The sequence below is a fragment of the Tiliqua scincoides genome, chromosome 2 (genome assembly GCF_035046505.1).
Source record: "Tiliqua scincoides isolate rTilSci1 chromosome 2, rTilSci1.hap2, whole genome shotgun sequence".
Lineage (NCBI taxonomy): Eukaryota > Metazoa > Chordata > Lepidosauria > Squamata > Scincidae > Tiliqua > Tiliqua scincoides.
Genome location: NC_089822.1, coordinates 118,757,073 through 118,782,516, shown reverse-complemented (window position 1 = coordinate 118,782,516; position 25,444 = coordinate 118,757,073). Strand labels below are relative to the sequence as shown.

Below are 25,444 nucleotides of genomic sequence, written 5' to 3'. Positions count from 1 at the left end.
CCAGTTAGATATTCTTTATTTTACACCTCTTTCTCCTCCTGGAGCATCCCTATGCCCCCCACAAGACATCTCCTACAAAATCCTCAAAGCAGATGAGCTCAAAGAATACACCTGGGGTAGGTGGATCCAATGGGGTATTACCCTGTGTTTTCTGCCTCGGTCCCCCTTTAGTGGGACTGCAGATTTTGGAGTGGGAGTCAGTCCATTTGGAAGTCCCTTGCAGAGCCCCAAGAGGGCATGCGAGTTTCTCTGCGCACAGGACTGGGAAAGACAACAGGATGCCAGAGCCTATGGCTGCCCTCTTAGGACCGACCACTTTCTCTCCCTCCAGGAAGGGCCAAGAGTAACAGATACTGGCCTCAAGGGGTACTATAGCTACTGGTAGCAGTCCCACCATTGTCACATTAGGTGTGCAGCCACCGAACAGCAGGCAGAGCAAAGGGAGCCAGTTCTTCATTGCGGGCCACCCGGTGGAGTGCAGGCTCAGAGGCGCTGCGCTCAATCTTGGGTAAAGCATGTTGGAGAGACTCAATGGAGGCTAAAATCTGGAAGAAAAGGCATGAAAAAGGAGTTAGACTAGAACCAGATCTCACTAAATAGGGCTTACCAAGATCCTCCTCCAGATTGCAGAGCTTCAGCTCTAAATATCTGGTAGGTAGTAACAGGAAAGAACCTTTCCTGTTGAAAAGAAAGTTCACATCTTGAACCATGTGCAAAATTCAACCTCCTGAGAGAATCTCAGGTCTGTTTTTTAAAAGAGGTTTCCAGACATTATTAATGCAAATATAGTCTTTAACCCATTTCTGCCCAATGTTGGCTATATGCAACAGGGATAAAATATGTACACCTGTGGGCTGGGCAGAAATGGGTTAAAATGTGTGTACAACAGCAGATGAAATCTCTAAAGTCATGAAGTGCCAGTGATCCAGAAGTCACTAGATGCCAGTGAGCAACCTGTACTGTACTGTGCTGTATTATGCAGGATGTGGGCAAAGCAGATAGAACTTTTCTCCCTCCCCCCAAATACACAAAACTTGGGAGTCTGCCAATGGACTTGACTGACCGTAGATTCAGGACAGAGAAAGGAAGGGGTTCTTCACACAACATGCAATTAGAAAGGTGGGATAGAAATGCAGTATAGAAATACATAAATTTCTGAAATTAGCTGCTATGTGACGACAGCCTCTTCCTTGGATGGCATTCAAATGGGTTTAGGCAAAGCTATTGAAAATCACTCTATCAACAGCTATTAGCCATGACAGCTAAACAGAGCCTCCAGGTTCAGAAGCATTATACCACTAAGGGCAGAATCCTAACTTGTGCTGGAGCAGGCAGGCCGGCGGGCTTACACTGCATCCAGCGCAAGTTTAGGACCAGAATCGGCGCAACCTGAGGCAAAGGGAAATCTCTCCCCTTACCCCATGGTAGCATGGGGCAGCACTGGCCCCAATGGTCTACTTGGATTTGAGCCACCTTAGGAGGTTGCTCTGTGCCACTTGGGAATGGGGTCAGGATCCCACCTCCCACTCCCCACCTGCCCGCCCCAGGACCGCCAGCCACCCACCTTCCCCCTGCCCTGAAATGCCTCCTCTTTGCCCTCCCCAGGCCCCCCAGACCCCTGCATTGACTGAGCTCAGCCAACACAAACTTACCCCTGGGTCCAGATCCAGCGCAGGGAGACCAGCGCAACTCCTTGTGCTGGCCTACCCAACTCTAAAGTCAGCGCAAACGTGCATTATGACATGTTTGCAACACCCCCAGGTTGGCACAAGTGACTTGTGATGGCCTAACCCAGGGGTTAGGATTGCACTGCACATTTGGTTTCTGAGGGGACGGCCAGGGGCAGTGCTAGAAACAGGATCTTGACCCTCTCCAGTAGGGCCCTTCTTATGGAACTCTAAGCACTTTGTAATGTGCATGAATACACAAACACAGACTTACCTGGGGAAAAAGGGGTCTCTCCTCACGCTTGAATTTAAGACAGTCACCCATCAGCCTGCGCATGGCTTTCGGACAATTTCTGGCCACCTTGCTAAGGTCAGGCGACAGGTACCCCCGGCCAACCATGAATATAATCTGGAAGGCAGAAGGAAATGCATCATGATGAAAAAGAGCCTCTCTGGATATAACAGCCCCCCTCCCACTTCTGTGCTAAGCAAGCATGTCTCAGGGGAGATGGAACCATTGGCAAAATTTGGAAAAGCCCCAAAGAGGTGAGGGGGAGAGCAATACAGCAGGGACAAGGTGTGTGTCTGACACCATCTCCTGGCCATACTGAATAACTGAGACAAAACAGGAAAACGTCTGGAGGATAATTTTGGCTTCAATCCAAGCCATTCCTGAAAACTTGCTTGGGGTCCGGTCCTTTCTCACCTGGTCCCGGTTATTGATATGATTGTAGGGAAGGGTTCCAGACAACAGCTCATAGAGAACAACTCCATAGGAGTAGACATCTGACTGGAAGCTGTAAGGGTTGGGGTCCTGCATTCGAATCACTTCAGATGCCTGGGGGAGCCCAAAGGAAATGCATTACTTTTTTGTGGAAGGGGGAGAGAAATGTGCCTTTTGATTGTCTCTCTTCAACCCCTGCCCACCCCAAGGCCAACCAGGAGCAGCCCAACCTGACCCCCCACTCACCATCCAGAGTACGGAGCCACTGGGTTGTTCCACCTGCTGTGAACCACTCCAGCGTGTCTTCACTGTAGCCAGACCAAAATCACCAATCTTCACCGTCAACCCCTCATGCAGGAAGATGTCTGAGGACTATGTGAAGGAACTTTACATGGGTCTTGGTCTCACATTACCTACCACTCAGTTTCAGCAACAAGCATAGAGAGATACCATATTCCTCACCCGTACTGAAAAAAAAAAAATCACCATTTACCGCTAGTGCTTCCACCACATTGGGAAGACCTTCCCCACAATAGGAACCTGTCTTTTTCATGACACCTTGGTCCACTCACACTGTTAAGGGAACGCCATGCAATTCAAGTCCCCTACAGCAAAGTGCCTTTAAATCCTTACCCATCACCCCAAGATGACGAGCTGGAAGGGAAGGATACTGTTGGATTTGAGATCTCGGTGGATTATGTTCTTAGCATGAAGGTAACTAGAAACAGAAGGAAAGAGGGAAACTGAATGACAAAGATTATTGCCATCTTTGCTCATATAGTCTTTAGCTGGTGTGTTACATATGCACATACAAGCTGTGCCAACTCAGTAAAGGCGTCTCCTATTAACTAGATTTGCATTCACCTTATTTAGCTGTCCTGGAACAGCACATGGCCCACACAGCAAACAGGCCACCAAACATGATCACAGACCACGTGAGCACTCCTGCTATAGCATATCTGCCCCCCTCACTCTTGTGAGGCAAATATCCCTTCACTTCCACACTTTTGGTACACACCCATAACATATGTGTCACACCCCATTACAGGCTTACTGACATCCTGCTAAACCCCCTTACCACCCCCTGTCAGGGACTGGGGACTTGAAGCAAGTGCCCTGCAGGCCAGGATCTGATTCCCTGTGCTCTGAGCAGTGAGGGTTGCTGGGCATTGCAGATAGTTTGAGCTGGAACACTGGCATCAAAGACCAGAATCCTGGTTTGAGGAGTTAGCTGACTCCGGTGTTGGCAAATCCTGCACCACTGCCTCCTCTACAGCTCTGGAACCCACTGTACTCCCTCAGTCTAGGCAACATTCCGGAGGGTGGCTGACACTGCCAGCCAGCTGTCTGCCTCCTACTTGTCCACCTCCCTTTGGTCGCCTCTGCCCCAGGTGCTTGTCACCTCTCCAGCTGCAGGAACTGGGCTTTGCGAGTATTTGAGCTGGAATGCCTGTTCCTTTTGCATGTCTGGTTCAGATGGAACAGCTGCTCAGCATCCTCATCCAACAGCAGCCAGCAAGAAAGCAACAACCCCGTCTGCTGTTTGGCAGCTGTCATTCAGAGGTACACTGCCTCTGAATGCCTGTGAAGATGGAGGTTCCACTCAGGATGACCTGCACACTCACCCCATCCCTTGCGCTGTCTGACGGGCCACGTCGATCCGCTGCACCATTTCCAGGGGTGTCTCTTGCACATGCAGATGTTGGTAAAGGCTGTTGCCTTCGCACCACTGGGTGATGATGGCAAAGCTAGGGCGGGTCATGAACCCCATGAAGAGCAGAATGTTCACGTGGCGGGTCTTCCTGGAAGGGGAGAATGTGTGTGAGAGGGAGGAGGCCAGTGTCAAAAGCATCCTGGTGAGTGCTCCAGGCCCCTCCTCCTCTTCAGTCAGATGCTTCCCTCAAGAAGGCCGCTGAGGCCCTGTTGTCCGAAACCCCTTGCCTACCTGAGCACCTGCATCTCATTCTTGAAGGCCTGCACCTGCTCACTGGTGGGGTTGGTGACCTTGAGGATCTTGACTGCCACGTCCCCGTACCAGCGGCCCTTGAAGACAGTGCCAAAGGATCCTGCGCCAATGCGCTTCAGGAGGGTGACTTCATTGGGGGACACCTCCCAGTAATAGCTGGAGTCCCGGTAGCCCAAAGTTTTCTTTAGCCGCAGCGGAGCCAGGGATGAGGAAGAACCAGAAACAAAGGCAGAATTACAAAGAGGCTTTTGACTCAGTGGTAACCATCTCTCCCACAAAGCCACATAACTCCTCTGAGCTCTTCCACAAACTCCATGCCCCTGCAGCACAGCTGCTCTACCTCCCACCCCAGGACCACACTTCCCTTGTGGTTACAGAATCCATATCCTTGCCTCTGAGAAACAACTCTTCCTGAGGCCACCATCTTGAAATGGCACTTCAATACTCACAGGTTTCTTCTTGTCTTCAATAGGGGCCTTGCGTTCCCTTGGGGCCTCGCCAGGGGATTTGGGATGTGGAGAACGCCGACCAGGTGAGACGGAAGTTCCACTGGCAACTGTGGGAGCTGGTGGGGTGCGAGGAAGCAGTTCAGGCCCACCTAGGGCTGTGACAAGAGGAAGGACAGTTTTACCCAGTCGGGTTCCCATACACATTTTCAGCTCATATTTCCTTCCTAAGCGTCAGGGTGCTTTCAAAATGGAGGATTCCAATAAAGGTTTATAAAATCGTGAACAGCGTAGAAAAATTGGAGTGAGATTTTGCTCCCCTTCTCACAAAAATAAAATTTAGGGTCACCCAATGAAACTGATGGGAAGTAGCCTAATTAGGATATGACATTTACAGCCACAACATGTGACAAATGCCATTAGTCTCAAACGACACTCTATAGAGAGACACATGAGGGCTGCCAAACCTTGTCTTCCTCTGAACACATAGCTGAAAAACCATGTGACACAATGGTTTAATGTTGCCTCCTCCCACTGCCTCAGGCTGTTGCTTGCGGGGAAACACTAACATGCCAATGCTGTTATTGGCCACATTTTCCCAACTCTATCCCAAGCAAGACATGCTCAGCAGGGTGAAAAGGAGCAGTTGGGCAGCATCCACGCCTCCTCCTGGAGTCCGCAGTTTGAAGATGGCACTAGAAAGAGGTTGAGATAACTTAAGGAAGACGAATCTCTCCAGGGCTCTTTGGCACAGTGGCAAGGTGAGAAAAGTCTCCCCAGGGTCAGAGGCACTCATGACCGCCAGGGGCTAGGGCCAAACCACAAGGAAAGGCCATCACATCTTCAAGTCCTGTTTGTGAGCTTTCCAGGGGCACACGTCTGGCTAGGGTTGAGAACTGCTGATGGAACAGATGGACTTTCCACCTGACCCAGCAGGGTCATTCTTACATTGTATAGGTATATCAACTCAGTATGCCCAAGATTTGCAGCAACAGGCCATCCTACCCACTCGCTTGTCAGTGCTACTCCAAATGATGAATCAGCTTGGGTGGGTGGGGAGCACAACAACGAAAACAGAAGAACATCAATGGCTTAAGTTAGCTGGTCCCCCTTGCATTTGGCCATTCCCCTCAGACACTTTCTGTTTAGTGCCGCCAAGTCTGGGAGAAAACCTCCCTAAGGGACCTCTCTGTCCTCTGCCCCCCCCCAGCTCATAAAGTCTCTCAATCTACCCACATCATATTCAGTAAACTCACCCCCCCACACACACACACTTTTTCTGGAACACTCACCTTCTGTATTCTGGCTGCTCCGTATGATCTGGAAAAGAAAAGGCTAGTGTCAGAGTTCAAAGGATGGCTCCACAGTAGCAGGGGACTGGATGGGGTGATGCGGGTTTGCCTGCACCTTAATACTGTATCTCTTTTTCTGAGGAGACATAGGCCAAGTTCTCACTGTGGGGTAAATCTGCGGATGGGCTTTACTACTGACTGCAGGTGCAATCTCACACAATCAAAGACTCCGTCATACAAAATAAAGTAGTAACATCACCATCATCATCATCCCCGCCCACACAAGATAAAGATAATGCTTCTCCTTAACATTAGCTTTGCACCTCCAGGGCTTGGGGTGGGGCAGTGGTGGCACAGAGGAGCAAGGCTCCCAGGATATGGTCTGAGGACACATGAGGCAGCCACTTCACTGAAGCCAGGTTTGCTTCCATTGCTGAGTGCCTGGATAGGTGACTAGGGCTGGGTGGTGGCTGGGACCCACGCACGCCACCTTGACTCCCATGATGGAAGAAAGGGCGGATCTCAATGTAATAAATAATACAATACAGTCTTGTGAATACTGCATCGTGCTGCACTGTGAAGCGGTACCACCAAAGCACAGCTTTACGACCTCAATGAGAGCAAGTCATTTGAAAACACCCTTCAAAGAAGGCTGATGAGTGCATTGGCAGTCCCAATACGTCAAATACAGCCTTTGAGCTGGTTTCAGGTGATCCTGGGTCTTTGTGATAACTGGGTCCCTTTCCTTAACTGGGAGATAGGCATCTTTATAAAAGCTCCACTTCTATAGCTCCGCATGAAAAGCCATGCCAAGACTGTACTGGAGTTCAGGGAGGAGCATTCTGGTTTGGTGAGACAGGCCCCTAATTCTTCACAAGCTCCAAGCATGAACATCATATAAAGGCTAAGCCTGAAATGATTCAAGGATCTACACAAAAGTAACTCCAAACGAGTGTGCACCTTTCCCCCAGTCTTTGCAAGTGACTTCATTGTGCCCAAGACTTGCTGCTGCCTCTCCTCCCACCTTGTTCCATGGTGCCTAGAAGTCTGCCTTGGGGTGGAAGACTGAGAAGGCCTTACCTCAAGCATGCTGCTGTCCACGGGACTGGTGGTGCTGACCATATGGACATTTGGAGTGGAAGTGGAGCGGTGCCGTTGCAGACGCTGACCATCGCCATGGAGACTGGGGAAGGGGAAGGCATCTGGGCTAAGGGGAGGCTGGTTGTGTGAGCTGTAAAGGAAGAGGCAGGACAGAGATCAGTTTGCATTCACACTGTGAAGACTACCTGATCTCCTGGTATCCTAAAGGTAGAGTGGGCCTATTGTGGAGCTATACCACCATAATACAGGAACTCCTTTCTCAAAGTGCAATATACATTTTCCCCTTAAAAACATGGGGACTATAAGCGTATGCTTTCCATTAATTAATTATAAAGCTTTCCTTGAATTTATTGCACATTTTATCACATCTATGAAAACCACATCATATGGTGTCTACATTTTTTCTTCTGTATTTTTTATTTTTATTTATTTGGAAATTTACATCTTGCCTTTCTGTCTCTGAGGAGGCCCCTCAAGGTGGAGAACATCATTTAAAAAACAAAAATACAATAATAAAATCATTTTTTAAAATCCCAAATAAAAAAAATCCAGTGGAACTGAGAAACCAGCGAAAGAGCACAGAAACACAAATAGGCGTAATAACTTAACCAAATGCCTGCTTAAACAGAAAAGTTTCCACTGAATGCTGAAAAGCCACTAACAAGAAGGCCAAACAAGACTCCAAAGTTGGGGGTTGCAACTCCATCATGTGTGTTCCAACCCCCCCCCCCCCAAAGAAAGAGCGCAAACACAAAGCTGGGTTCCCAGGACTGAATAGTGTTGAGGTGAGCAGACAAAACTGAACAGAGAGGGATTGCCCTTTAAATACCCAGGTCTCAAGGCCATTAATCCATTGTTGCCCAGCCCACAGGTGTACACATTTGGTCCCTGTTGCAGATATGCAACATTGGGCAGAAATGGCTTAAGTGTATTAAAGGTTATAACCAAATGAGCCTGTCCTAGCTGTGGTCTGAGAGGAGTGGTCTGTCCTAGCTGAAGCTTCTGAACCCTCTTCAAGGGTAGTCCCACACAAAATGCATTGTAGCAGTCCAATCTAAGTATGCTTTGTAATGACCAGGTCTGGTCTCCTCAGAAAGAGGCACAGCACATGTCAAAGCTTTGCCAAAGTGGTCCTGGCCATGGCCATCATCTGACAAAAGAGGTCAGGTCCAGGAGAGCTCCCAAAGTGCAAACCTGACCTTTCAGGGGCAGCAGCACCCCATCCAGAATAGCGTGAACACCCAGATTCAAGCCAGCTCTCCTGCTGATCAGCAACACCTCCGTCTTGACTGCATTCAGTCTCAGCCTATTATCCTGCATTCAGTCCATCATTGAACATTTTAGACTCTTTCCAGGATCAGATAAAAAAGAAAGGTAGAGTTGGAACACAAACTTCTGGACAACCTATTCCAGCAGTTTCATGGAGATGTTGAATGCCATGGGGAACAGGATGGAACGCTGAGGGACTCCATAAGTCAAAAGCCAATATCTCCTTCTGGGACCTGACCTCCAGGAAGGAACAAAGCTACCACAAAGTGGTGCCTCCAACTCCAATAGCAAGGCAGCCCAGAAGGATACCACAGTAAATGGTATAGCCAACAGGGATACATTTCCCCCTATCCAGCTTGTGGCATAGATTATCCACTAGGACGGCCAAGGCAGTTTTAGTCCTGAACCCCAGACTGACAAGGATCCAGACAATCAGTTTCATCCAGGAAAGCCTGGAGTTGGGTCACCACCACCTGCTCAAACACCTTGCACAAAAACGGCAGATGAGATACAGGCCTGTAGTGACCTGGGTTGGTTAGATTTGGCAACCTGATATGGCAACCTGCCTCCTGGTTCTCAAATGTCACATAGATTGGAAGGTTTCAAGAATAATGTTATGGTTCCCCTCGCAACAACTGCCTGCCTTACGCTTTGTAATGAGGCCTTTCAGGACAGGGATCAACTTATTAAATTGTCTACATAAGCCACTCTGTCACCTCTTGCTCCATAAAGGCACAGCTTGCTCCATACTGCCCCTAGTGATGATTTTGAGATCACCCTCAAACACAGATGAACCTGAGCAAATTTCTTACCTGTTTGCTTGAGGGGTCATGGGTTCACGGTGAGGCTGAACTGGGGTAGCATCTTGCCACAACCAAGTTTCCAGTGGGTCATGGCTGTAAACACTGACAGGAAGAGGAAGCAAATTTACTACCAGAGTATTAGGAGCTGGGAAGTTTCCTGGTGTTTCAAACTTTTCATGGGAAGCAAGGGCAAGCTCGGGGGATACTCACGGCCTATGTGTAGTAGCCAGGTCCACACAGACGGTAGGCACTTTGCTGCTGCAGTGTTCATGGAACTTATAGCCACATATCTGGCAGCGGAAACCATGAAACAGAAACTTAAGGCAGAAATCACAAAAGGCCAAGTTGAAGTAGGTCTTCCGGACCTGCCCAAAGAGATGAGATCCAGGTCAAATATGCCTGAGGTATCTCCAATGAAACCTTTCCAAGCTACTTGAAGGGTTGTTGGCAGGGCAGCGTGTCTGTGCGTGGGGGGAGGCTGGGCAGAAGGATCCACAGTCACATTCAGACACAAAAGGTTACTTAGCCATAACAAGACTTGACTGCACGTTAAGTCGTGTCTGAGGTGGTATAGTCTTGGAAGGACTCTACCGTATGATTTGCTGAATGTATGGGGAATCCCTCAATAAAATGTTTCCCAGAGGACTCATGTATTACTGTAGGGTGTCTTGAAATGAAGAGGGAAAAGGGAAAGGACAGCATGCTTTGATTTGGCCTTTAGGGGTCTTGTGTGTCTCATAGCAACATGAAATACTTGGGTCTTCCGGCACTCACAAAATTGTGCATAGTGAGCGGTACGTCCTCCAGAACTTCTACAGAGAGCTCGGCCCCCTCCAGGTTGACCAGGTCTGTGCCCCAATCCGTGATGGTCCTTCGCCTGCACAGAGAACTGGCTTAGAACTCATGGGTATGCAGCTGAACTGCGATCCCAAAGCCCACCATTCCTGGGCTCCTCCCCTTCCAGCTACAACAACAGTTCTGCCATGGTGGATAGACACTGCAATACACACTGGATGTACAGAAAACCCCCCAACATTTGTTCTGCAAATTCATGAGTTCCAAGGAGGCCACTAGCATTTGGGGTACAGTCCTTGGAGGCTACAGGATACAATCCTCCAAAAACAACAACTGAATAGACTGCAGCTGCCAACAAGATCTGCAAGATAGGCCAAGTGCAGAGTGGAAGGGGGACCAAGGCGTTGGTGAAGTCATTTCTGGGTCCCATACTTGTTCCCTCTTTGCAGTGGCATCCCATATCCCATCCTTCTATTCCATATTCTTCAGGAGTCCTCATACTACAAAGGCAAACCCCCCTCCTAGTCTACATTGCCTCATCCCTGTACCACAAAGCCTCTGTTGTTGACTGCTGAACTCGGATACTGTGTTTACACACATTCCTGCTATTCAGGGAACAAAACTGCCAGAATGCGGCAATCCAGCTGCTGTGTGGGAAGGGAAAGGTCTCAGCTTGGCTGGGATTAACACTTCACACAGGCCCTAGGAACAGGTGGAGTTTTGTTGGGCACTCTGAGAACTGGGAACAGGTCCCACAAGACGGGGAACTTATAAGATTGGAAAATAAGGAGCCGAAGAGGTCCGGTGGCTGAAAAGTAGTAATAGTTTGAAGTAATGGAGTAGAGGAGTCAGGGAGCTGGGGGAAAGGGGGTAGGGCTAAAGAGAAAGGAAGAAAGTGGTTACACAAAGGAAGCTCGGATGGCTTACAGTTCAGGGGTGTTAAAATCCTCACAGGTCTAAGACATTTACCAGCACAGTTACTGCTTCCTCTGTGGTCACTTCCATGTGACACACACATGTGGCATGCACAAAGTTTTTATAGGTCCATTCGTAATGCTTGTCAGTGTAAACCACCTTGAACAATTTTTAAAAAATGATACAGCAGGGTAAACATTTTTTAAAGGCCCGGAGCAGACATAAATGGCCTCTAGACCCAGAAGTTCCATTTAGCTGCAGTGGCAAATTGGCCACTGATGTACCCATAAGAACATAAGAAGAGCCCTGCTGGATCAAGTCCAGGGCCCATCTAGTCCAGCTTCCTGTATCACACAGCGGCCCACCAGATGCCTCAGGGAGCAAACAAGACCACCCATCAAGTTTTCTCTAGCCTGAGCACCAAGTCAACATGTCCAGGATGCAGAAATCTTCCCACTGTCCACGGATGGCCTTCATTCCACACCAGCACCTTCAAATGCAGTCACTCACCCATCGCCCGTTCTCCTGTAGACAACGCAGCAGTCCTGGTTCAGCCCACGGACCTTCAGAGCCTTGTCCAGGGAGCTGTATATGGTCATACCTGGCCGGATAGTCACCTGAGAAGAAGCAGGGAGGCAGCTACAGGGGCAAGGCAGAAGCTGGCCAACCGGTGAGCTGGCTGAGCTGTCCTCCCTTTTCATGCTCTCAGCCATGTACTCCCACTGCCCCTAGGATGCAGCTAGGAATAAACCTGGCCTCCATTCCAGTCAAGTCACACATTTGCCAGTCAACCACAGGCCAACTGGGATCTGAAAAGTCTGGGTTCAAACTGCAGCTAAAACAGATCACCCCTCTTTCCGCACTCTGCTCAAAATTCTCCCCAGTGAATCTTAATTAATATTTACCAGATATTTGATACCCAAAAATATTCTGTCTCTGTCTCTCACATTTGATTTTTATATTCTGCAGCATTTTACCACTGACATGGAAATTGCAGCACTTTTGATTGCTGATAAGCAGCAGTACTGAGCTTCTAATAACTCTGGTTGGAACTGTGACAGTTGACACCTTATGGTATTTTCAGATTGGGACATCTGACAAAAGCCAGCAAGAGAATGATGCAAAGAAGGCACACGGCATAGAATTTTGAGGTCAGCTTTCATCATCAACATCTACAGTTTGACTTTTCAATGAATTTCAGATTCTTAACAAAATGGGGCCCGCTCTGGTTCAAATCTCAGCCTGGTAGCTTCCAATTCAATGATCTTATAGTCTGATGTAGGCCCCCTCTGAATGTCTTCCAACTCAATGATCTTATAGTCTAATGTAGGACCCCTCTGACTGTCTTGGACACACTGAGGACCAGTACTTGGGCTTAGGGCCCAATCCTACCCAACTTTCCAACACTGATGCAGCTGCAATGCAGCCTCAAGGTAAGGGAACAAACAATCTGTTTGTTTGGGCTCTGTGGCTGCCACCTCCCCAACTGCAGGATGCAGTGCATGCCCCATTGCCACAGCTGGAAAATTGGATAGGACTGGCCCTATCCAATTCTCCTGTGCAGGTGCAGTTGTGCCAATGGGGCGCGCACTGCATCTTGTGGTGGGGAGGCAGTCACAGAGGCCTCCTCAAGGTATGGGAACATCTGTTCCCTTACCTCGGGGCTGCATTGTGGCTGCACTAGTGCTGGAAAGTTGGATAAGATTGGGCCCTCAGTCTCTCTATCTGTAAAATGGGAATCACCCCAAACCACTACTAAAGATCCGCACTTCTGTTTAAATTATGTCTATTTCACCTTTCCACAAACATTTTCAAGATGGTAGTCCTCAACTTTTTCAGACCCAGGACCCACTCACTGTTGGACCCCAACCTGCACCATGAAGACCCCATTTTAAATATTTGTTTACCACACAATGCCCTCCTCTACTGTTCTTCCTCTTCCCTTTTCTCCTTTTTCTCTCTTATCTTTGTCCTGTTCTTTGTTGTCCCCATTTATGTATGCTTACTGATTATATAAGTCCATTTAGTATGTCTTACGGTGAAGATCAGCCCCTCTCTTGCCCCTCTCCTGTCTGTACAGTGTTGTCTGGGTGACAAATTCACTGGGATAGGACGGTAGGTCAGTGACAGAGTCCCCACTTATGAATACAGAAGGTCTCAGGTTCAATTCCGGAAACCTACAAGCAGAGCTGGGAAAGCTCTCTAACTTAAACCTCAGAAAGCTGCGGCCAGGCAAGGTAGCCAATACTAAGCTAGAGGGATCAGTGGCCTTATTGGCTATCAAGCAGCTTACCACTGTTCGCTGTCGATTGGGAAGGTCCACTTTGATGGTGCTGCGATTCTCGGCCATGGCTCTCCCTCCTGGCCTTTCCCTTCGAGAGCCACCAAGCATTGCTGTCAGGCTGCCTCCTGCAAGGCCAAGTTCTGGGAAGGATGAGCAAAAGCCATTCGTAAGGGAGCCAGAGGACTTCGGGTGGCACCTCATCCAGGTACCTGCAGGGGGAGACAGCGAAAGGATTGAGACATTTTCTAGTTGTCCTTCATCTGACAGCTTACAGTACCTTCAGGAATCCACAAATTTCCCATACAAGCATCAAACCTGTCAAGGACTGAAATTTGAAATCTGAATTTCATTTTCAAGCTAGAAGCAACTTTCCAGCTGCTCAGATTGCAAGAAAAAGCCTGATAAAATCTCCCCCAAACTCAAGGCACTGGAAGCAGGCAATGAATTGCAACTGGCTCTCTAATTAGCTCCATGAGTCATTTATTTAAAAAGAACACATTTTCTCGATATGCATGCACTTCTTCCTTTGTTTCATCCATGTGCCATTTTTGTTGGAGCAGAGTGTGTATTTTCATAGACCTGAACTACCAAGGAAGACAGCAGTTTTTGCACACAGCTAATCAGAGAGTCAAATCAACAGAGGGTTGTTTTCTTATTGCATTCCTGACTTAAGGCAAGCTAATTCTGTATTGGTGCAGGAGAAAGCAGTTGAATTCAGGCTTAAAGTATCAGCAGTCAGATTTAGCATGCCTTTGACCTGAGCAAATGTTTTGACTTCTGAATGGCACAAAAATGTCCCACTGTCGCCTTGTTTGCTGTCATTGATTAGGAAACAAACAACGATACTGTCAGCAATGCCTACTTGGGGAGCGTTCTCACAGGGCATTTTATTGAAGTGTGATAACTCTATACATTATCCAACTCTGCAGGAGTTTTTGACTGCTGGGCAAGGGAAGCAGCAAACGTCCTGCTCTAGAAGAGCAGCACTCAAAGTTTTGGGTCACTAAAGCCCTTAGCACTCTGTGAGAGGTTCTGTGGAAAGGAAACAAATGTTTTATTGAATATTTTTAAATTTGTTGAATCAGCATTTCTCAATGTATGCTCATGGAGTCCCTGAAGAGGTCTCAGGGAGCCCCAGGGCTCCAAGGAGGGCACAGTGAAAAACACTACTCTACAACATGCATAGTCCCTGCCTAGCTCCAGGTTTTGTTGTTTCAAGCCCAGTGACTGTTCCCAGGGCCACTTCAGACAATGCATTTGAGAATGACAAGATGTGTGTTACATTGTGCAGCCTGATCCTCATCATGCTGCCTTGAGATTCAGCATGATTCAGTCTCTTTTCCTCTCCAGAAAGCAGAGGCTGTGTTGATCTGCTACAGTAAAAACAGCAACGGGTCTTGTAGCATCTTAAAGATGCAGGAGCACACTGCGGCCAGGGCTGATGCCAGGATGCTGAGCATTGGGGGACAAAAGCCTACACAGGATCCCACAGGATGCCTGCCTGCATAGCCCCTTAAAGGAGTATCGGGTGCTATCGTGGCCATTGGTATTGCGGATTCAGGGGTTGGCCTGGCCTGGTGGGCCCTCAGCCAACTCCTCATTGTAGCGTAAGCTTTCATAATCTTATCCTCAATTAACAGGTATACACAGCCACACAGAAACACATCTACAGGGGAAAATAGTCAACTGCATGGGCAAATGGCCAGGGATAGAAGTGGGTGAAAACCATTTTATTTTTCCCCAGATTTCAATGTTTTCCAAAGTCAGAAGTACACAAAGCAGTAATTTGTTTTTTGTCAAAATTTACATTATAATTAAAATTATAATTGCTTTATAGGTGATATAGGTGGAATAGTGTCAGCAGATGCAGTCACAGTCATTATCCATGCACCCTGAATTAAATAATAAATAAAAACCAAATAAAACCATTTTATTTTTTGATAGATTTCAGGGTTTTTTTGGTTTTTTTTACAAAAATCAGAAGTGTGTTATGTGTTTTTATTTCGTTTTCACCCACATTGCAAGAGGTACAGTCTGTGATCCTTCTACATAAAGCCTAAATACATATAAGATAAGTCCACTGACAATTCAAAGCAGACCTAATTGGTGATAACAAAATCCTCTCAGCTTAGCTAAGTTAATACATTACAGAGTTAATTAACTGACTTAGCTAAGCTGGGAGGATTTTCCTGTGGCCTATTACTACTGTTGTGAATTGTCAGCAGGTTTATCTTAATTTACATTTAGGCTTTACATACTTATACCTGTACATACTTACCTGGGAGTAAATCTCATTAAACTCAATGGAATTTACATCCAAGCAGAGATGCATTGGATTGCATTGTTAAGAGAGGTCAGTGTCTCTTTTGCATTTCCTACTTACTTGGGCCCAATATTTCATGCATCTGATGCTTACGCTACAAGCTCTTGCTGCAAGATTCTTTACTGTTTTTGGTTTTTTCTCAAGGAAGTGTGCATTGGATTTCAATCCCCATTTTGATCCCCAAAGTCTGAAATGGCAAAAGCCAAACACTTCTGATACCTGAGGGTTCCTACAAAAAATGAGAACTCCAAGTACCATGATGGACAAGCACTCTTGGAGCTGGGCCACTGCAGAATGATTTGGGGCTCCTTGGTACCTTGACCCCACTGTCTGTATCAGGGAGAGCCAAGTTCATTCTAGGAGCACCTTAGTTTAACAAACATTATCTTTGATTGCAAAGCAACATCAATAGGAGAAAAAAAAATTGCTGAGAACTGCTGGCTTCTAGAATTAGAGAATCTGAGTATTCTGATGGCACAGTTCTTTGTCTGGACAAAGGACAAAACAGCCGTTACCCTCTTATCACTGAAAATGCTGCTCAGAAATCTCTCTGGCTTCTTAGAACTCACCAGGTGCAGCCCACACTTTAACTTTCAAACTTAATCCTAACCCACTTTCCAGCACCAACATAAGGGTAATGCAACTTCGAGGTAAGGGAACAAACATTGCCATACCTTGAGGAGGCCTCTGTGATTGCCCCCCAACTGCAGGATGCAGCACATGCCCCACTGGCACAGCTATGCCAGTGCTGGAAAGTTGGTTAGGATTGTACCCATAGTTTTGTAGTTTTGAAATCTAGAATGCTTTAAAAAAAGTTGAGATTTTCCAGACACTGAACTCTGGGCCCAAAACTTATTTCTATGTTTGCATCATGAAATCAGGGAATACACACAGCCCTGAGAGTGAGAATTTAATGCAGATCTAGTCACTACATGTCTATTTCAGTTCTCAACATGTATCAAGAGAAAATCTATTATACTTTGACAGAAAACAGATCTCTGAACTGAAAATGATATTTATTTAGATGGCTATCTATGGTAACAGTAAAAAAAAAATGATGGCGGGAGCAAAGCCTGTCTTTATACCATTGAGATGTGTGAGTATGATTTGGAGCTTTTAAACATTCAGACTGTTTAAGAAGAGGAATAAAGAGCAATCTATGCTGTGTATTAATTCAGTATTAATTCAGTACCGGGTAGATGGGACTCGTCAGCCTAGGAAGGCAGCTCATCGAAGAGAAGGAAACTCTGACCTCAAACCTCCACTGCCTTGTGGCTACATCCAGTTGTGGAAAAGGCTTCAGGAGTCAACCTCGATGCAAAATCAGGAGCCGGAGTCCCTGAGGCAGTTCATGGCTGAACACAGTCACGTTCTGGCAACTCCTGCGACGCCGCTGGAACCAACCGTATTGGCTTCTGCCTTTCCATTGGACCATTCCAGCGACGTGGAGAGGGGGGATTTGCTGCATGGGTAACAGCCTATCCTCCATACCTTCTTTACCCAGGCTTCGCGCACTGGAGAGGACACTCCAACTTCGCCATACGGCGTCGGCACAACACGGGAAGCAGCAGTTTACCGGTTATAAGTCTTTGCTCGATTGGCGTAGAGCATGACGCCAGGGGCTGCTTCCGACGGTGGGAGAGATCATTGCATCTCATTGGGCAGCTACCGCCCGCCTTAAGCTGGGCAGTCCCCAGCCAGTAAGGTGTTGCCTCGCCACAGTCCATTAACCTCATGGGGTGCATGGGGTTTAGGGTGAAAACCGACAAGCGGATCGACAACTCTGCACCATGCAACAGAAAACAGAAAACTACTGCCCTAAAGCTGGACACCTGGAATGTTAGGACAATGACACCTGGCTTCTCTGATGACCTGCAAGAAATAGACGACGCACGCAAAACAGCTGTCATCGACATGGAGCTGAGCAGACTGCAGATGGACATCGTCGCCCTTCAAGAGACTAGGCTGCCAGATTCCGGGTCCGTCAAGGAGAGAAATTTCTCATTTTTCTGGCAGGGAAAACCACCAAACGAAACCAGGGAACATGGCGTTGGCTTTGCGGTCAGAAATACCCTGCTGAAATCCATCATCCCACCTACTGTGGGAAGTGAAAGAATTTTGTCCCTGCAGCTCCAGTCATCAGCAGGACCTGTCACTCTCATCAGTGCTTATGCACCGACTCTGTCGTCTCCAGCAGAAGCCAAAGACAAATTCTATGATGACCTGGCCACCACTGTCAAGAAAATCCCTGTAAAAGAGCCATTGTTCATCCTCGGCGATTTCAATGCTAGAGTTGGTGCTGATAACAGTACATGGCCCTCTTGCTTAGGTCAGTTTGGCACTGGGAGGATGAACGAAAATGGCCAACGCCTGCTAGAGTTTTGCTGTCATCACGGTCTCTGTGTCAGCAACACGTTCTTCAACACAAAGCCCCAACACAGAGTCTCTTGGAGGCATCCAAGATCAAAGCACTGGCACCAGATTCTCACCAGACGCTCCAGCCTTCCCAGCATCAAGATCACACGCAGTTATCATGGTGCTGCCTGCGACACTGACCACTCCCTGGTGTGCAGCAGAGTGAAACTGCAAACAAAGTGACTGTATCACACGAAAAAGGAAGGAAGACCTCGCATTGATACCAGCAAGACCTGGGATCAGAGAAAAGTGGAGGAATTTGCACAAGCGCTTGAGGAATCTCTTCCAGGCCCGGTCGACGCAAACGCATCCAACAGATGGGAACATTTCAAGAATACCGTTTACAACACCGCCTTGTCCATATTCGGCAAGAAGACCAACAAGACGGCAGACTGGTTTGAAGCCCACTCTGAGGAGTTGACACCAGTCATTGAGGAAAAGAGGAGAGCTCAAGCAGCATACAAGGCCTGTCCCAGTGAGCGCAACCTGCAGGTCCTCCGAACTGCTCGCAGCAAAGTCCAACAGACTGCCAGGAGATGTGCTAACGACTACTGGCTCCAGCTCTGTTCCGAGATACAGATAGCAGCTGACACGGGCAACATCAAGGGGATGTATGATGGTATCAAGCAGGCCCTAGGTCCAACACAGAGGAAAATTGCCCCTCTGAAGTCTGCCACAGGCGAGGTCATCCAGGATCGGGCGCAGCAGATGGAACGCTGGGTGCAGCACTACTCTGAGCTATATTCCAGAGAAAATGTAGTCACCGAAGAAGCACTGAACAACATTGAGTGCCTGCCTGTGCTGGAAGAGCTTGACAGTGAACCAACCCTAGAAGAACTTCACGTGGCCCTGGACTCCCTTGCCTTTGGCAAGGCACCTGGAAAAGACAGCATCCCTGCTGAAGTCCTAAAATGCTGCAAAGAGATCATCGTCACTGAGCTGCATGAAATCCTCTGTCTCTGCTGGAGAGAAGGTGGAGTACCTCAAGACATGAGGGATGCAAACATCATCACGCTGTACAAGAACAAAGGTGACAGGGGTGACTGCAACAACTACCGCGGCATCTCTCTCCTTAGCGTTGTAGGAAAGCTGTTTGCCCGAGTTGTACTAAAGAGGCTCCAGGTACTTGCAGAGAGCGTCTATCCAGAATCGCAGTGTGGATTCCGAGCCAACAGGTCCACCACTGATATGGTATTCTCCCTTAGACAACTGCAGGAGAAATGCAAGGAACAACGACAGCCACTCTTTATAGCCTTCATAGATCTCACAAAGGCTTTCGACCTGGTCAGCAGAGACGGCCTCTTCAAGATTCTCCCCAAGATTGGATGTCCACCCAGGCTCCTCAGCATCATCAGATCTTTTCACAAGGACATGAAGGGCACTGTTGTCTTCGATGGCTCCACATCAGACCCTTTTGATATCCGAAGCGGAGTGAAGCAGGGCTGTGTTCTTGCACCAACCTTGTTTGGGATTTTCTTCGCTGTCCTGCTGAAGCAGGCCTTTGGAACTGCAACAGAAGGCATCTATCTCCGGACCAGATCAGATAGAAAGCTCTTCAACCTCTCCAGACTGAGAGCAAAGTCCAAAGTCCAGCTGAAATGTCTGCGTGACTTCCTCTTTGCCGACGATGCAGCTGTCACTACCCACTCTGCCAAAGATCTCCAGCAGCTCATGGATCGTTTTAGCAAGGCCTGCCAAGATTTTGGACTGACAATCAGCCTGAAGAAAACACAGGTCATGGTTCAGGATGTGGACTCACCTCCCTGCATTACAATCTCTGAGCATGAACTGGAGGTTGTCCATGACTTTGTGTACCTTGGCTCAACGATCTCTGACACTCTTTCTCTCGATACCGAGCTAAACAAGCGCATCGGTAAAGCAGCTACCACGTTTTCCAGACTCACAAAGAGAGTCTGGTCCAACAAGAAGCTGATGGAACATACCAAGATCCAGGTCTACAGAGCTTGCGTCCTGAGTACACTTCTGTACTGCAGCGAGTCATGGACTCTTCGCTCACAACAGGAGAGGAAACTGAGCGCTTTCCACATGCGCTGCCTCCGACGCATCCTTGGCATCACCTGGCAGGACAAAGTTCCAAACAACACAATCCTGGAACGTGCTGGAATCCCTAGCATGTATTCTCTGCTGAAACAGAGACGCCTGCGTTGGCTTGGTCATGTCGTGAGAATGGATGATGGCCGGATCCCAAAGGATCTCCTCTATGGAGAACTCGTGCAAGGAAAGCGCCCTACAGGTACACCACAGCTGCGATACAAGGACATCTGCAAGAGGGATCTGAAGGCCTTAGGGATGGACCTCAACAAGTGGGAAACCCTGGCCTCTGAGCGGCCCGCTTGGAGGCAGGCTGTGCAGCATGGCCTTTCCCAGTTTGAAGAGACACTTTGCCAACGGTCTGAGGCTAGGAGGCAGGGAGGGAAGGCCCAAGGCCGGGGAGACGGACCGGGGACAGACTGCACTTGCTCCCGGTGTGGAAGGGATTGTCACTCCCGGATTGGCCTTTTCAGCCACACTGGACGCTGTGCCAGAACCACCTTTCAGAGCACGATACCATAGTCTTTCGAGACTGAAGGTTGCCAATACTATCTATGGTAGCCATTGCATCTTAAGCCCAGGATTGGATGTATTTTAAACTCAGGACTGGTCTTGGGTGACTCACTGTATAGTGTATACTACAACTAACACTGCAGCAGGCCAGTCCTGGGTTTGTGAAGCAAAAGCATGTCCATATCTAAATGAAAATCCAGGCTTCATCTTTGATCTAGACCAGGCTGTCACTTGCCTCTAAGCACAGAAACCTGGGAAGAAATGTTCTGGATTAGGGCTAAATTCTATCCAATTTTCCAGTGCCAGTGCAGCCGTACCAATGGGGCGTGTGCTCCATCCTGCAGTGGGGAGGCAGTCAGAGGTCTCCTCAAGGTATGGGAACATTTGTTCCCTTATCTCGGGGTTGCATTGCAGCTACACCAGTGCTGGAAAGTTGGATAGGATTGGGCCCTTAGTTGGCTGAAAGAATAGAGGATGCCAATATAATCAGTAATGACAAAACATGCAGTGACAAAATGGAGCTGATTATTACAAAGGCAGAAAAAGACTAGAACGACATAAAGCTTATGGTAAGAAATGAAAGGCTCCACTAGACCATGATTCTCTATAAAAATAGGGTGGCATCCCTCTATCAATTGGCATCTCTAAAACACTGCAAGTTTGGCATTAGATGCCAAGGGTGAGGAACCAGTTCAGTGCCAATAAGGACTGTCTGCAGTCTAAATTCTGGGTTTAATCAGAGCTACTTTTTGACTGCTTTTAATGATCAAACATATTTTTGTTGTACAGCATATTTTTGCTGCAGTTTGCTACCTTGGATAAGTGATGTGGTACGTGGTTATAAATTTTAAGTAAGCAAGCAAACAAGCAAATTCTCTGAAAATGTGCACAGTTTCTTGGCTGACCCTTTCGGACTAGTTTTGTGTCATGTCTGGAAGGGGGGGGGGCACAAAATGTGAAGCTTTCAAGGACTGCCAGGGAAAATCCTATTCTTCTGGTTCCCCCAGCTGGTCCAAAGGCCCTCAATCCTACTCTATGACCCCATGGTCATCACAGTATTACGTTCTCCCAAGCACTGCAAATAGATTCCTCGTTATACACACCATTCCAAGTCTAAATACCAGCAGCAGCTTTCATCAGCAAAGGATTTTTCTGTCACATTGCTCTCTAATAGACCCCAGTGGCTGATGTGGGAGGCATGTTCACAAGGAGGATTCTATTGAAAGAAACAAATTAGCACTTCTGTCACTCAGGCACCCATTAATCACAGGTATCAGAAACATCATGCTGTTATGTGCTGGTGCTGAAATAGAAACACTGAGACAGGTTTGCTACTTGGAGGGGTAATTATGGAAAAACATGTGAAATTAGAAAGGGAGGGGCAGCAACTAAGATGAAGTACTTGGATGAATTTATTCGAGAGATCCCTCAATCCTGAAACAGCTTCTTTGTGTGGGCGTATCAGCTGTCTGGACAGGAACTCCCCCTTGCAGAGGTATAATTCAACTGTTTATATGCCATGATTCCAAACCATCACTAAGGCACAACTTTTTCTGGATTAGTGGGGTCTCTCCTTGGCTGCTAAGTTGTCTGCTAGGATAAGTGATCTAAGTCAGAAAAGAGATCTCTTGTCATGTACTGTTAGTCTTGAATTATAGACTCACTCAATCTCCTTTCGCCTTGTCCATTTATCACTACCCCTCTCCTTTTTTGTGCAGGACTGCCTTTCACTGAAGGTAACGGGAATCTCACACAGGCCTGATCCTTGATGCTCCCTTTTAAGAAATTGAACACTGTTCCCTCCCTCTCTTGTCAGAATTCTGAGAACATAGTATAATATGTGTGAGTGCTCAACTTTTTAATGCTTACAAAGGCAATAAGGCAAAGTGACTGCTCAGGCAACAATGCTGTAAAATCAGGGTCTCCAAACTATGGCCCGGGGGGGGGGGGGCACATCCATGCCACAAGATTTTATCTGGCTTATTTTTTTGTCAAAGCATTTGCAAATGCTTGCCATATTTACACATCTATATCATTTCTCACTTTAAGCAGGGCATTGTCTCTTTGTGTCACATGTCTTTTTTGCTCTGAATCATATCATGCAGATTACAAAAAAGATCAAAATAAAACTTATTCATTCTTTTAAATTTTATTCATTCATTTACAAATCATTTTTTGTTTTTTGGCCCATGAAAAAGTGTAACATATACGATGTAGCTCTCATCCTGAAAAGTTTGGAGTCCCCTGCTGTAAAAGATGGAGCAGCGGGAGATGAATAACTCTCCTGGCCCAGCGGGACACATTATAGCAGGAAGGTCACCTGCACAAAAATGGATGGCAACCTTCAGTCTCAAAAGACTATAAGCCTACAGCACCCGGTATTCCCAGGCGGTCTCCCATCCAAGTACTAACCAGGTCTGACCCTGCTTAGTTTCCAAGATCAGGCATGTGCAGGGTAACAGTCACCTGCACAAACCCCACTGAAATGAATGGGAGCTACAAAAGAGCATAGTAGAACTCTTGAGCAACTGCACCCCTCATTTCAATTAGGCTTCTGCAGAAGGCAGTCCTACTGGACTTCCTTAGGTTACTTAGTAAGAGGAAGTGTCAATGTGATTTTCCATTCCACCAAAATGTTTTGTGCTGACCGTGATAGTGGCACTTCCACGACACCTTGGGCTGGTACTCTGGAACGAATGATACCTGCCTTCTGTTGCCACTGAGCTAAGGAAAGCTGTGCATAAAAGCCCCATTCATTGCTTTAACCCCACATCAAATATTAGTCCATAAACAACTCAGGGCAGGCACCTGTGCTCTTATACTCTAAAGCAGGAATGTCAAAAATATAAGTCCCACAGCTGAATGTGGCCCCCAAAAGAAATGTATCCGGCCTCCATTATAATTGGGGTCTCCCAGCATGATATCATATCTTGGAAATATGAAGATCTGCACATTTTCACTTCTGTCATTCACAGCTAATGAGTTTCTAAGTGACAACAAAGTGCTTATGGTGTTTCTGGCCATCATCTGCTTCATGATGTCACTTCTGGCCCTCAGCAGGCACTGTGAATGCTAACTTCAGACGTCCGCATGAAAGGAGTTTGGCATCCTTGCTCTAAAGAACCATGCACATGGATCATGCCGTGTCAATGAGAAAAAGTAAATAAATAAGGAACAGGAGCCAAATGACAAGCGATTTCTTGGCCAGCATGAAATGCAGTTGCTTGAAGCACATGCAATGACTTCCCCCTGCAGGGGCAAGGGGTCTGGCATGCATCCCTCCTCCCGTGACCCCAAAGGGAGGGAGCCCTCACCCTGGGTAGCCCACTCCCCATAACAGCACTCATTTCAGCAAAGGTCCAGGTCTCAGGCTAAGCACACTGCGGGTGGACAGGGTGGGTAGGTGTTCAAGCCTCCCAAGTCCTGCAACTTTATCCAGAGCCACCAGCCAGCTGCAGGCCAGTCAGCAAAAGGGCACTTGGGGGGGGGGGGAACACTGGCTATAGCCCTAACCACTAGGCAAGCTCTGTCCCACAAGCCCCGTTGCGGAACAAGAGGCAGAGAACGTCACTTCGGAAGGGCGCCTCCGCCCCCGGGAGTTGCTTCTGCCAGCCTTCATTCACCTGCTCTGGTCCACTGAACTCTGCCAGTCTGGGCATCGCACAGCCCCGCTCCAACCCCCAGCAGACAGCGAAGACGTGGATGGGGGAGTCAGGCTGGGGCGGGGGGGACGACACTGGAAAGTCCCTCTCCTTCCACTTTGCAGCTTCCATGAAGTAGGAAGAGTCCACGACTCTCGCAAGAGGGGGGATCGCAGCCCTCGCGCTGGTCTCAGTGAAGGAAGAGGCGAAGGAAGGCATCAGAGGGAGGCGTCCCTGCGGCCGCCCCCCCTCCCCATCCACCGAGCCCCGAGGGAGGGGGCTGGGCGCCGCTGATGGAATGCAGAAAAAAGAACGGGGAGAAGTTCCTACCTGTCACAGAGGCGCATCCACCATCTTGTATGAGCGTTCGAAATGGGCATGGCCCAGCCGCTGACGTCACCGCCAGGGGAAGGAAACTCCCCGCCAGGAGGAAGAGTGGTTAACTCCTTCTTGGTCAAAGGGGTGGGTGGCGCTGGCTGGAGACGGTTCAGGACAGGGTTGTGAATCCCAGACCAAGAGGGGATCGTTGATCTGAGGCTGCACTAGGCACTTACCTGCGAGTAAGCCCCATTAAACACAATGGGACAAACTTCTGAGTAGCCGTGCCTAGGCTTGCGCTGTGAGTTAACTAATTCCGACTGGATGGGTGGCCCTGAGCTGGATGCATCGCATATGGTGTAAGAACATAAGAGCCCCCCTGGATCGGGCCCAAGGCCCATCTAGTCCAGCTTCCTGTATCCCACAGTGGCCCACCAAGTGCCCCAGGGAGCACACAAGACAGCAAGGCACAGCCTACCTCCTGGTCCCCTGCATCTGGCATTCAGAGGGAGTCTACTTCTAAAATCAGGACCTTGCACATACTGTCATGACTTCTAACCCGTAATGGACTTTTCCTCCAGAAATTTGTCCAATCCCCTCTTAAAGGCACTTAGGCGAGATGCCATCACCACTCCCTGTGGCAAGGAGTTCCACAGACTAATTACACACTGGGTAAAGAAATTTTTTTTTGTCTGTCCTAACTCTCCCCACACTCAATTTTAGTGGATGTCCATTGGTTCTGCTGTTGTGTAACAGAATATCAGATTGAGGCTGCAATCCTATCATCACTTTTCTGGGAATAAGCCCCATTGACAATTATGGGACTTACTTCTGAGTAGACACACATAGGATTGGGCTCTGTAGTTCAAGGACCCAATCCTATCTGATTTTCCAGTGCCAGTACTGCTGTGCCTTTGGAA

General features: G+C 48.0%; 1 protein-coding gene across 3 annotated transcripts; it reads right to left on the bottom strand.

Annotated features, from left to right (window-relative positions):
* On the bottom strand, positions 1 to 24,581 carry ARAF (A-Raf proto-oncogene, serine/threonine kinase). Of its 3 annotated transcripts, XM_066614158.1 has the most exons (17): positions 24,537 to 24,581; positions 21,669 to 21,781; positions 13,272 to 13,471; positions 11,489 to 11,595; positions 10,043 to 10,145; positions 9,479 to 9,633; positions 9,278 to 9,370; positions 7,176 to 7,326; positions 6,096 to 6,123; positions 4,807 to 4,961; positions 4,337 to 4,539; positions 4,017 to 4,193; positions 3,063 to 3,109; positions 2,638 to 2,756; positions 2,374 to 2,505; positions 1,942 to 2,076; positions 1 to 545 (listed from the first exon to the last, which is right to left on the bottom strand). In XM_066614158.1, the coding sequence occupies exons 3-17, from the start codon at positions 13,461 to 13,463 to the stop codon at positions 405 to 407; spliced, it is 1,938 nt and encodes a 645-aa protein (XP_066470255.1). In that variant the 5' UTR covers positions 13,464 to 13,471; positions 21,669 to 21,781; positions 24,537 to 24,581; the 3' UTR covers positions 1 to 404. The 3 variants fall into 3 exon arrangements, with proteins under 3 accessions (XP_066470255.1, XP_066470254.1, XP_066470256.1); XM_066614157.1 differs by lacking the exon at positions 21,669 to 21,781 and having other exon boundaries at positions 24,537 to 24,567; XM_066614159.1 differs by lacking the exons at positions 21,669 to 21,781; positions 24,537 to 24,581 and adding an exon at positions 24,189 to 24,271.
* Between the last annotated feature and the right edge of the window lie 863 nt (positions 24,582 to 25,444).

Excerpts from the sequence above, each read along its gene's own strand:
- ARAF (XM_066614158.1), bottom strand. The coding sequence starts at position 13,463 with ATGAGGTGCCACCCGAAGTCCTCTGGCTCCCTTACGAATGGCTTTTGC. Across the intron at positions 9,634-10,042 it reads CGCTCACTATGCACAATTTT|GTCCGGAAGACCTACTTCAA; the intron begins GTGAGTGCCGGA and ends CTCTTTGGGCAG. Across the intron at positions 7,327-9,277 it reads ATGACCCCTCAAGCAAACAG|CTCACACAACCAGCCTCCCC; the intron begins GTAAGAAATTTG and ends CTTCCTTTACAG.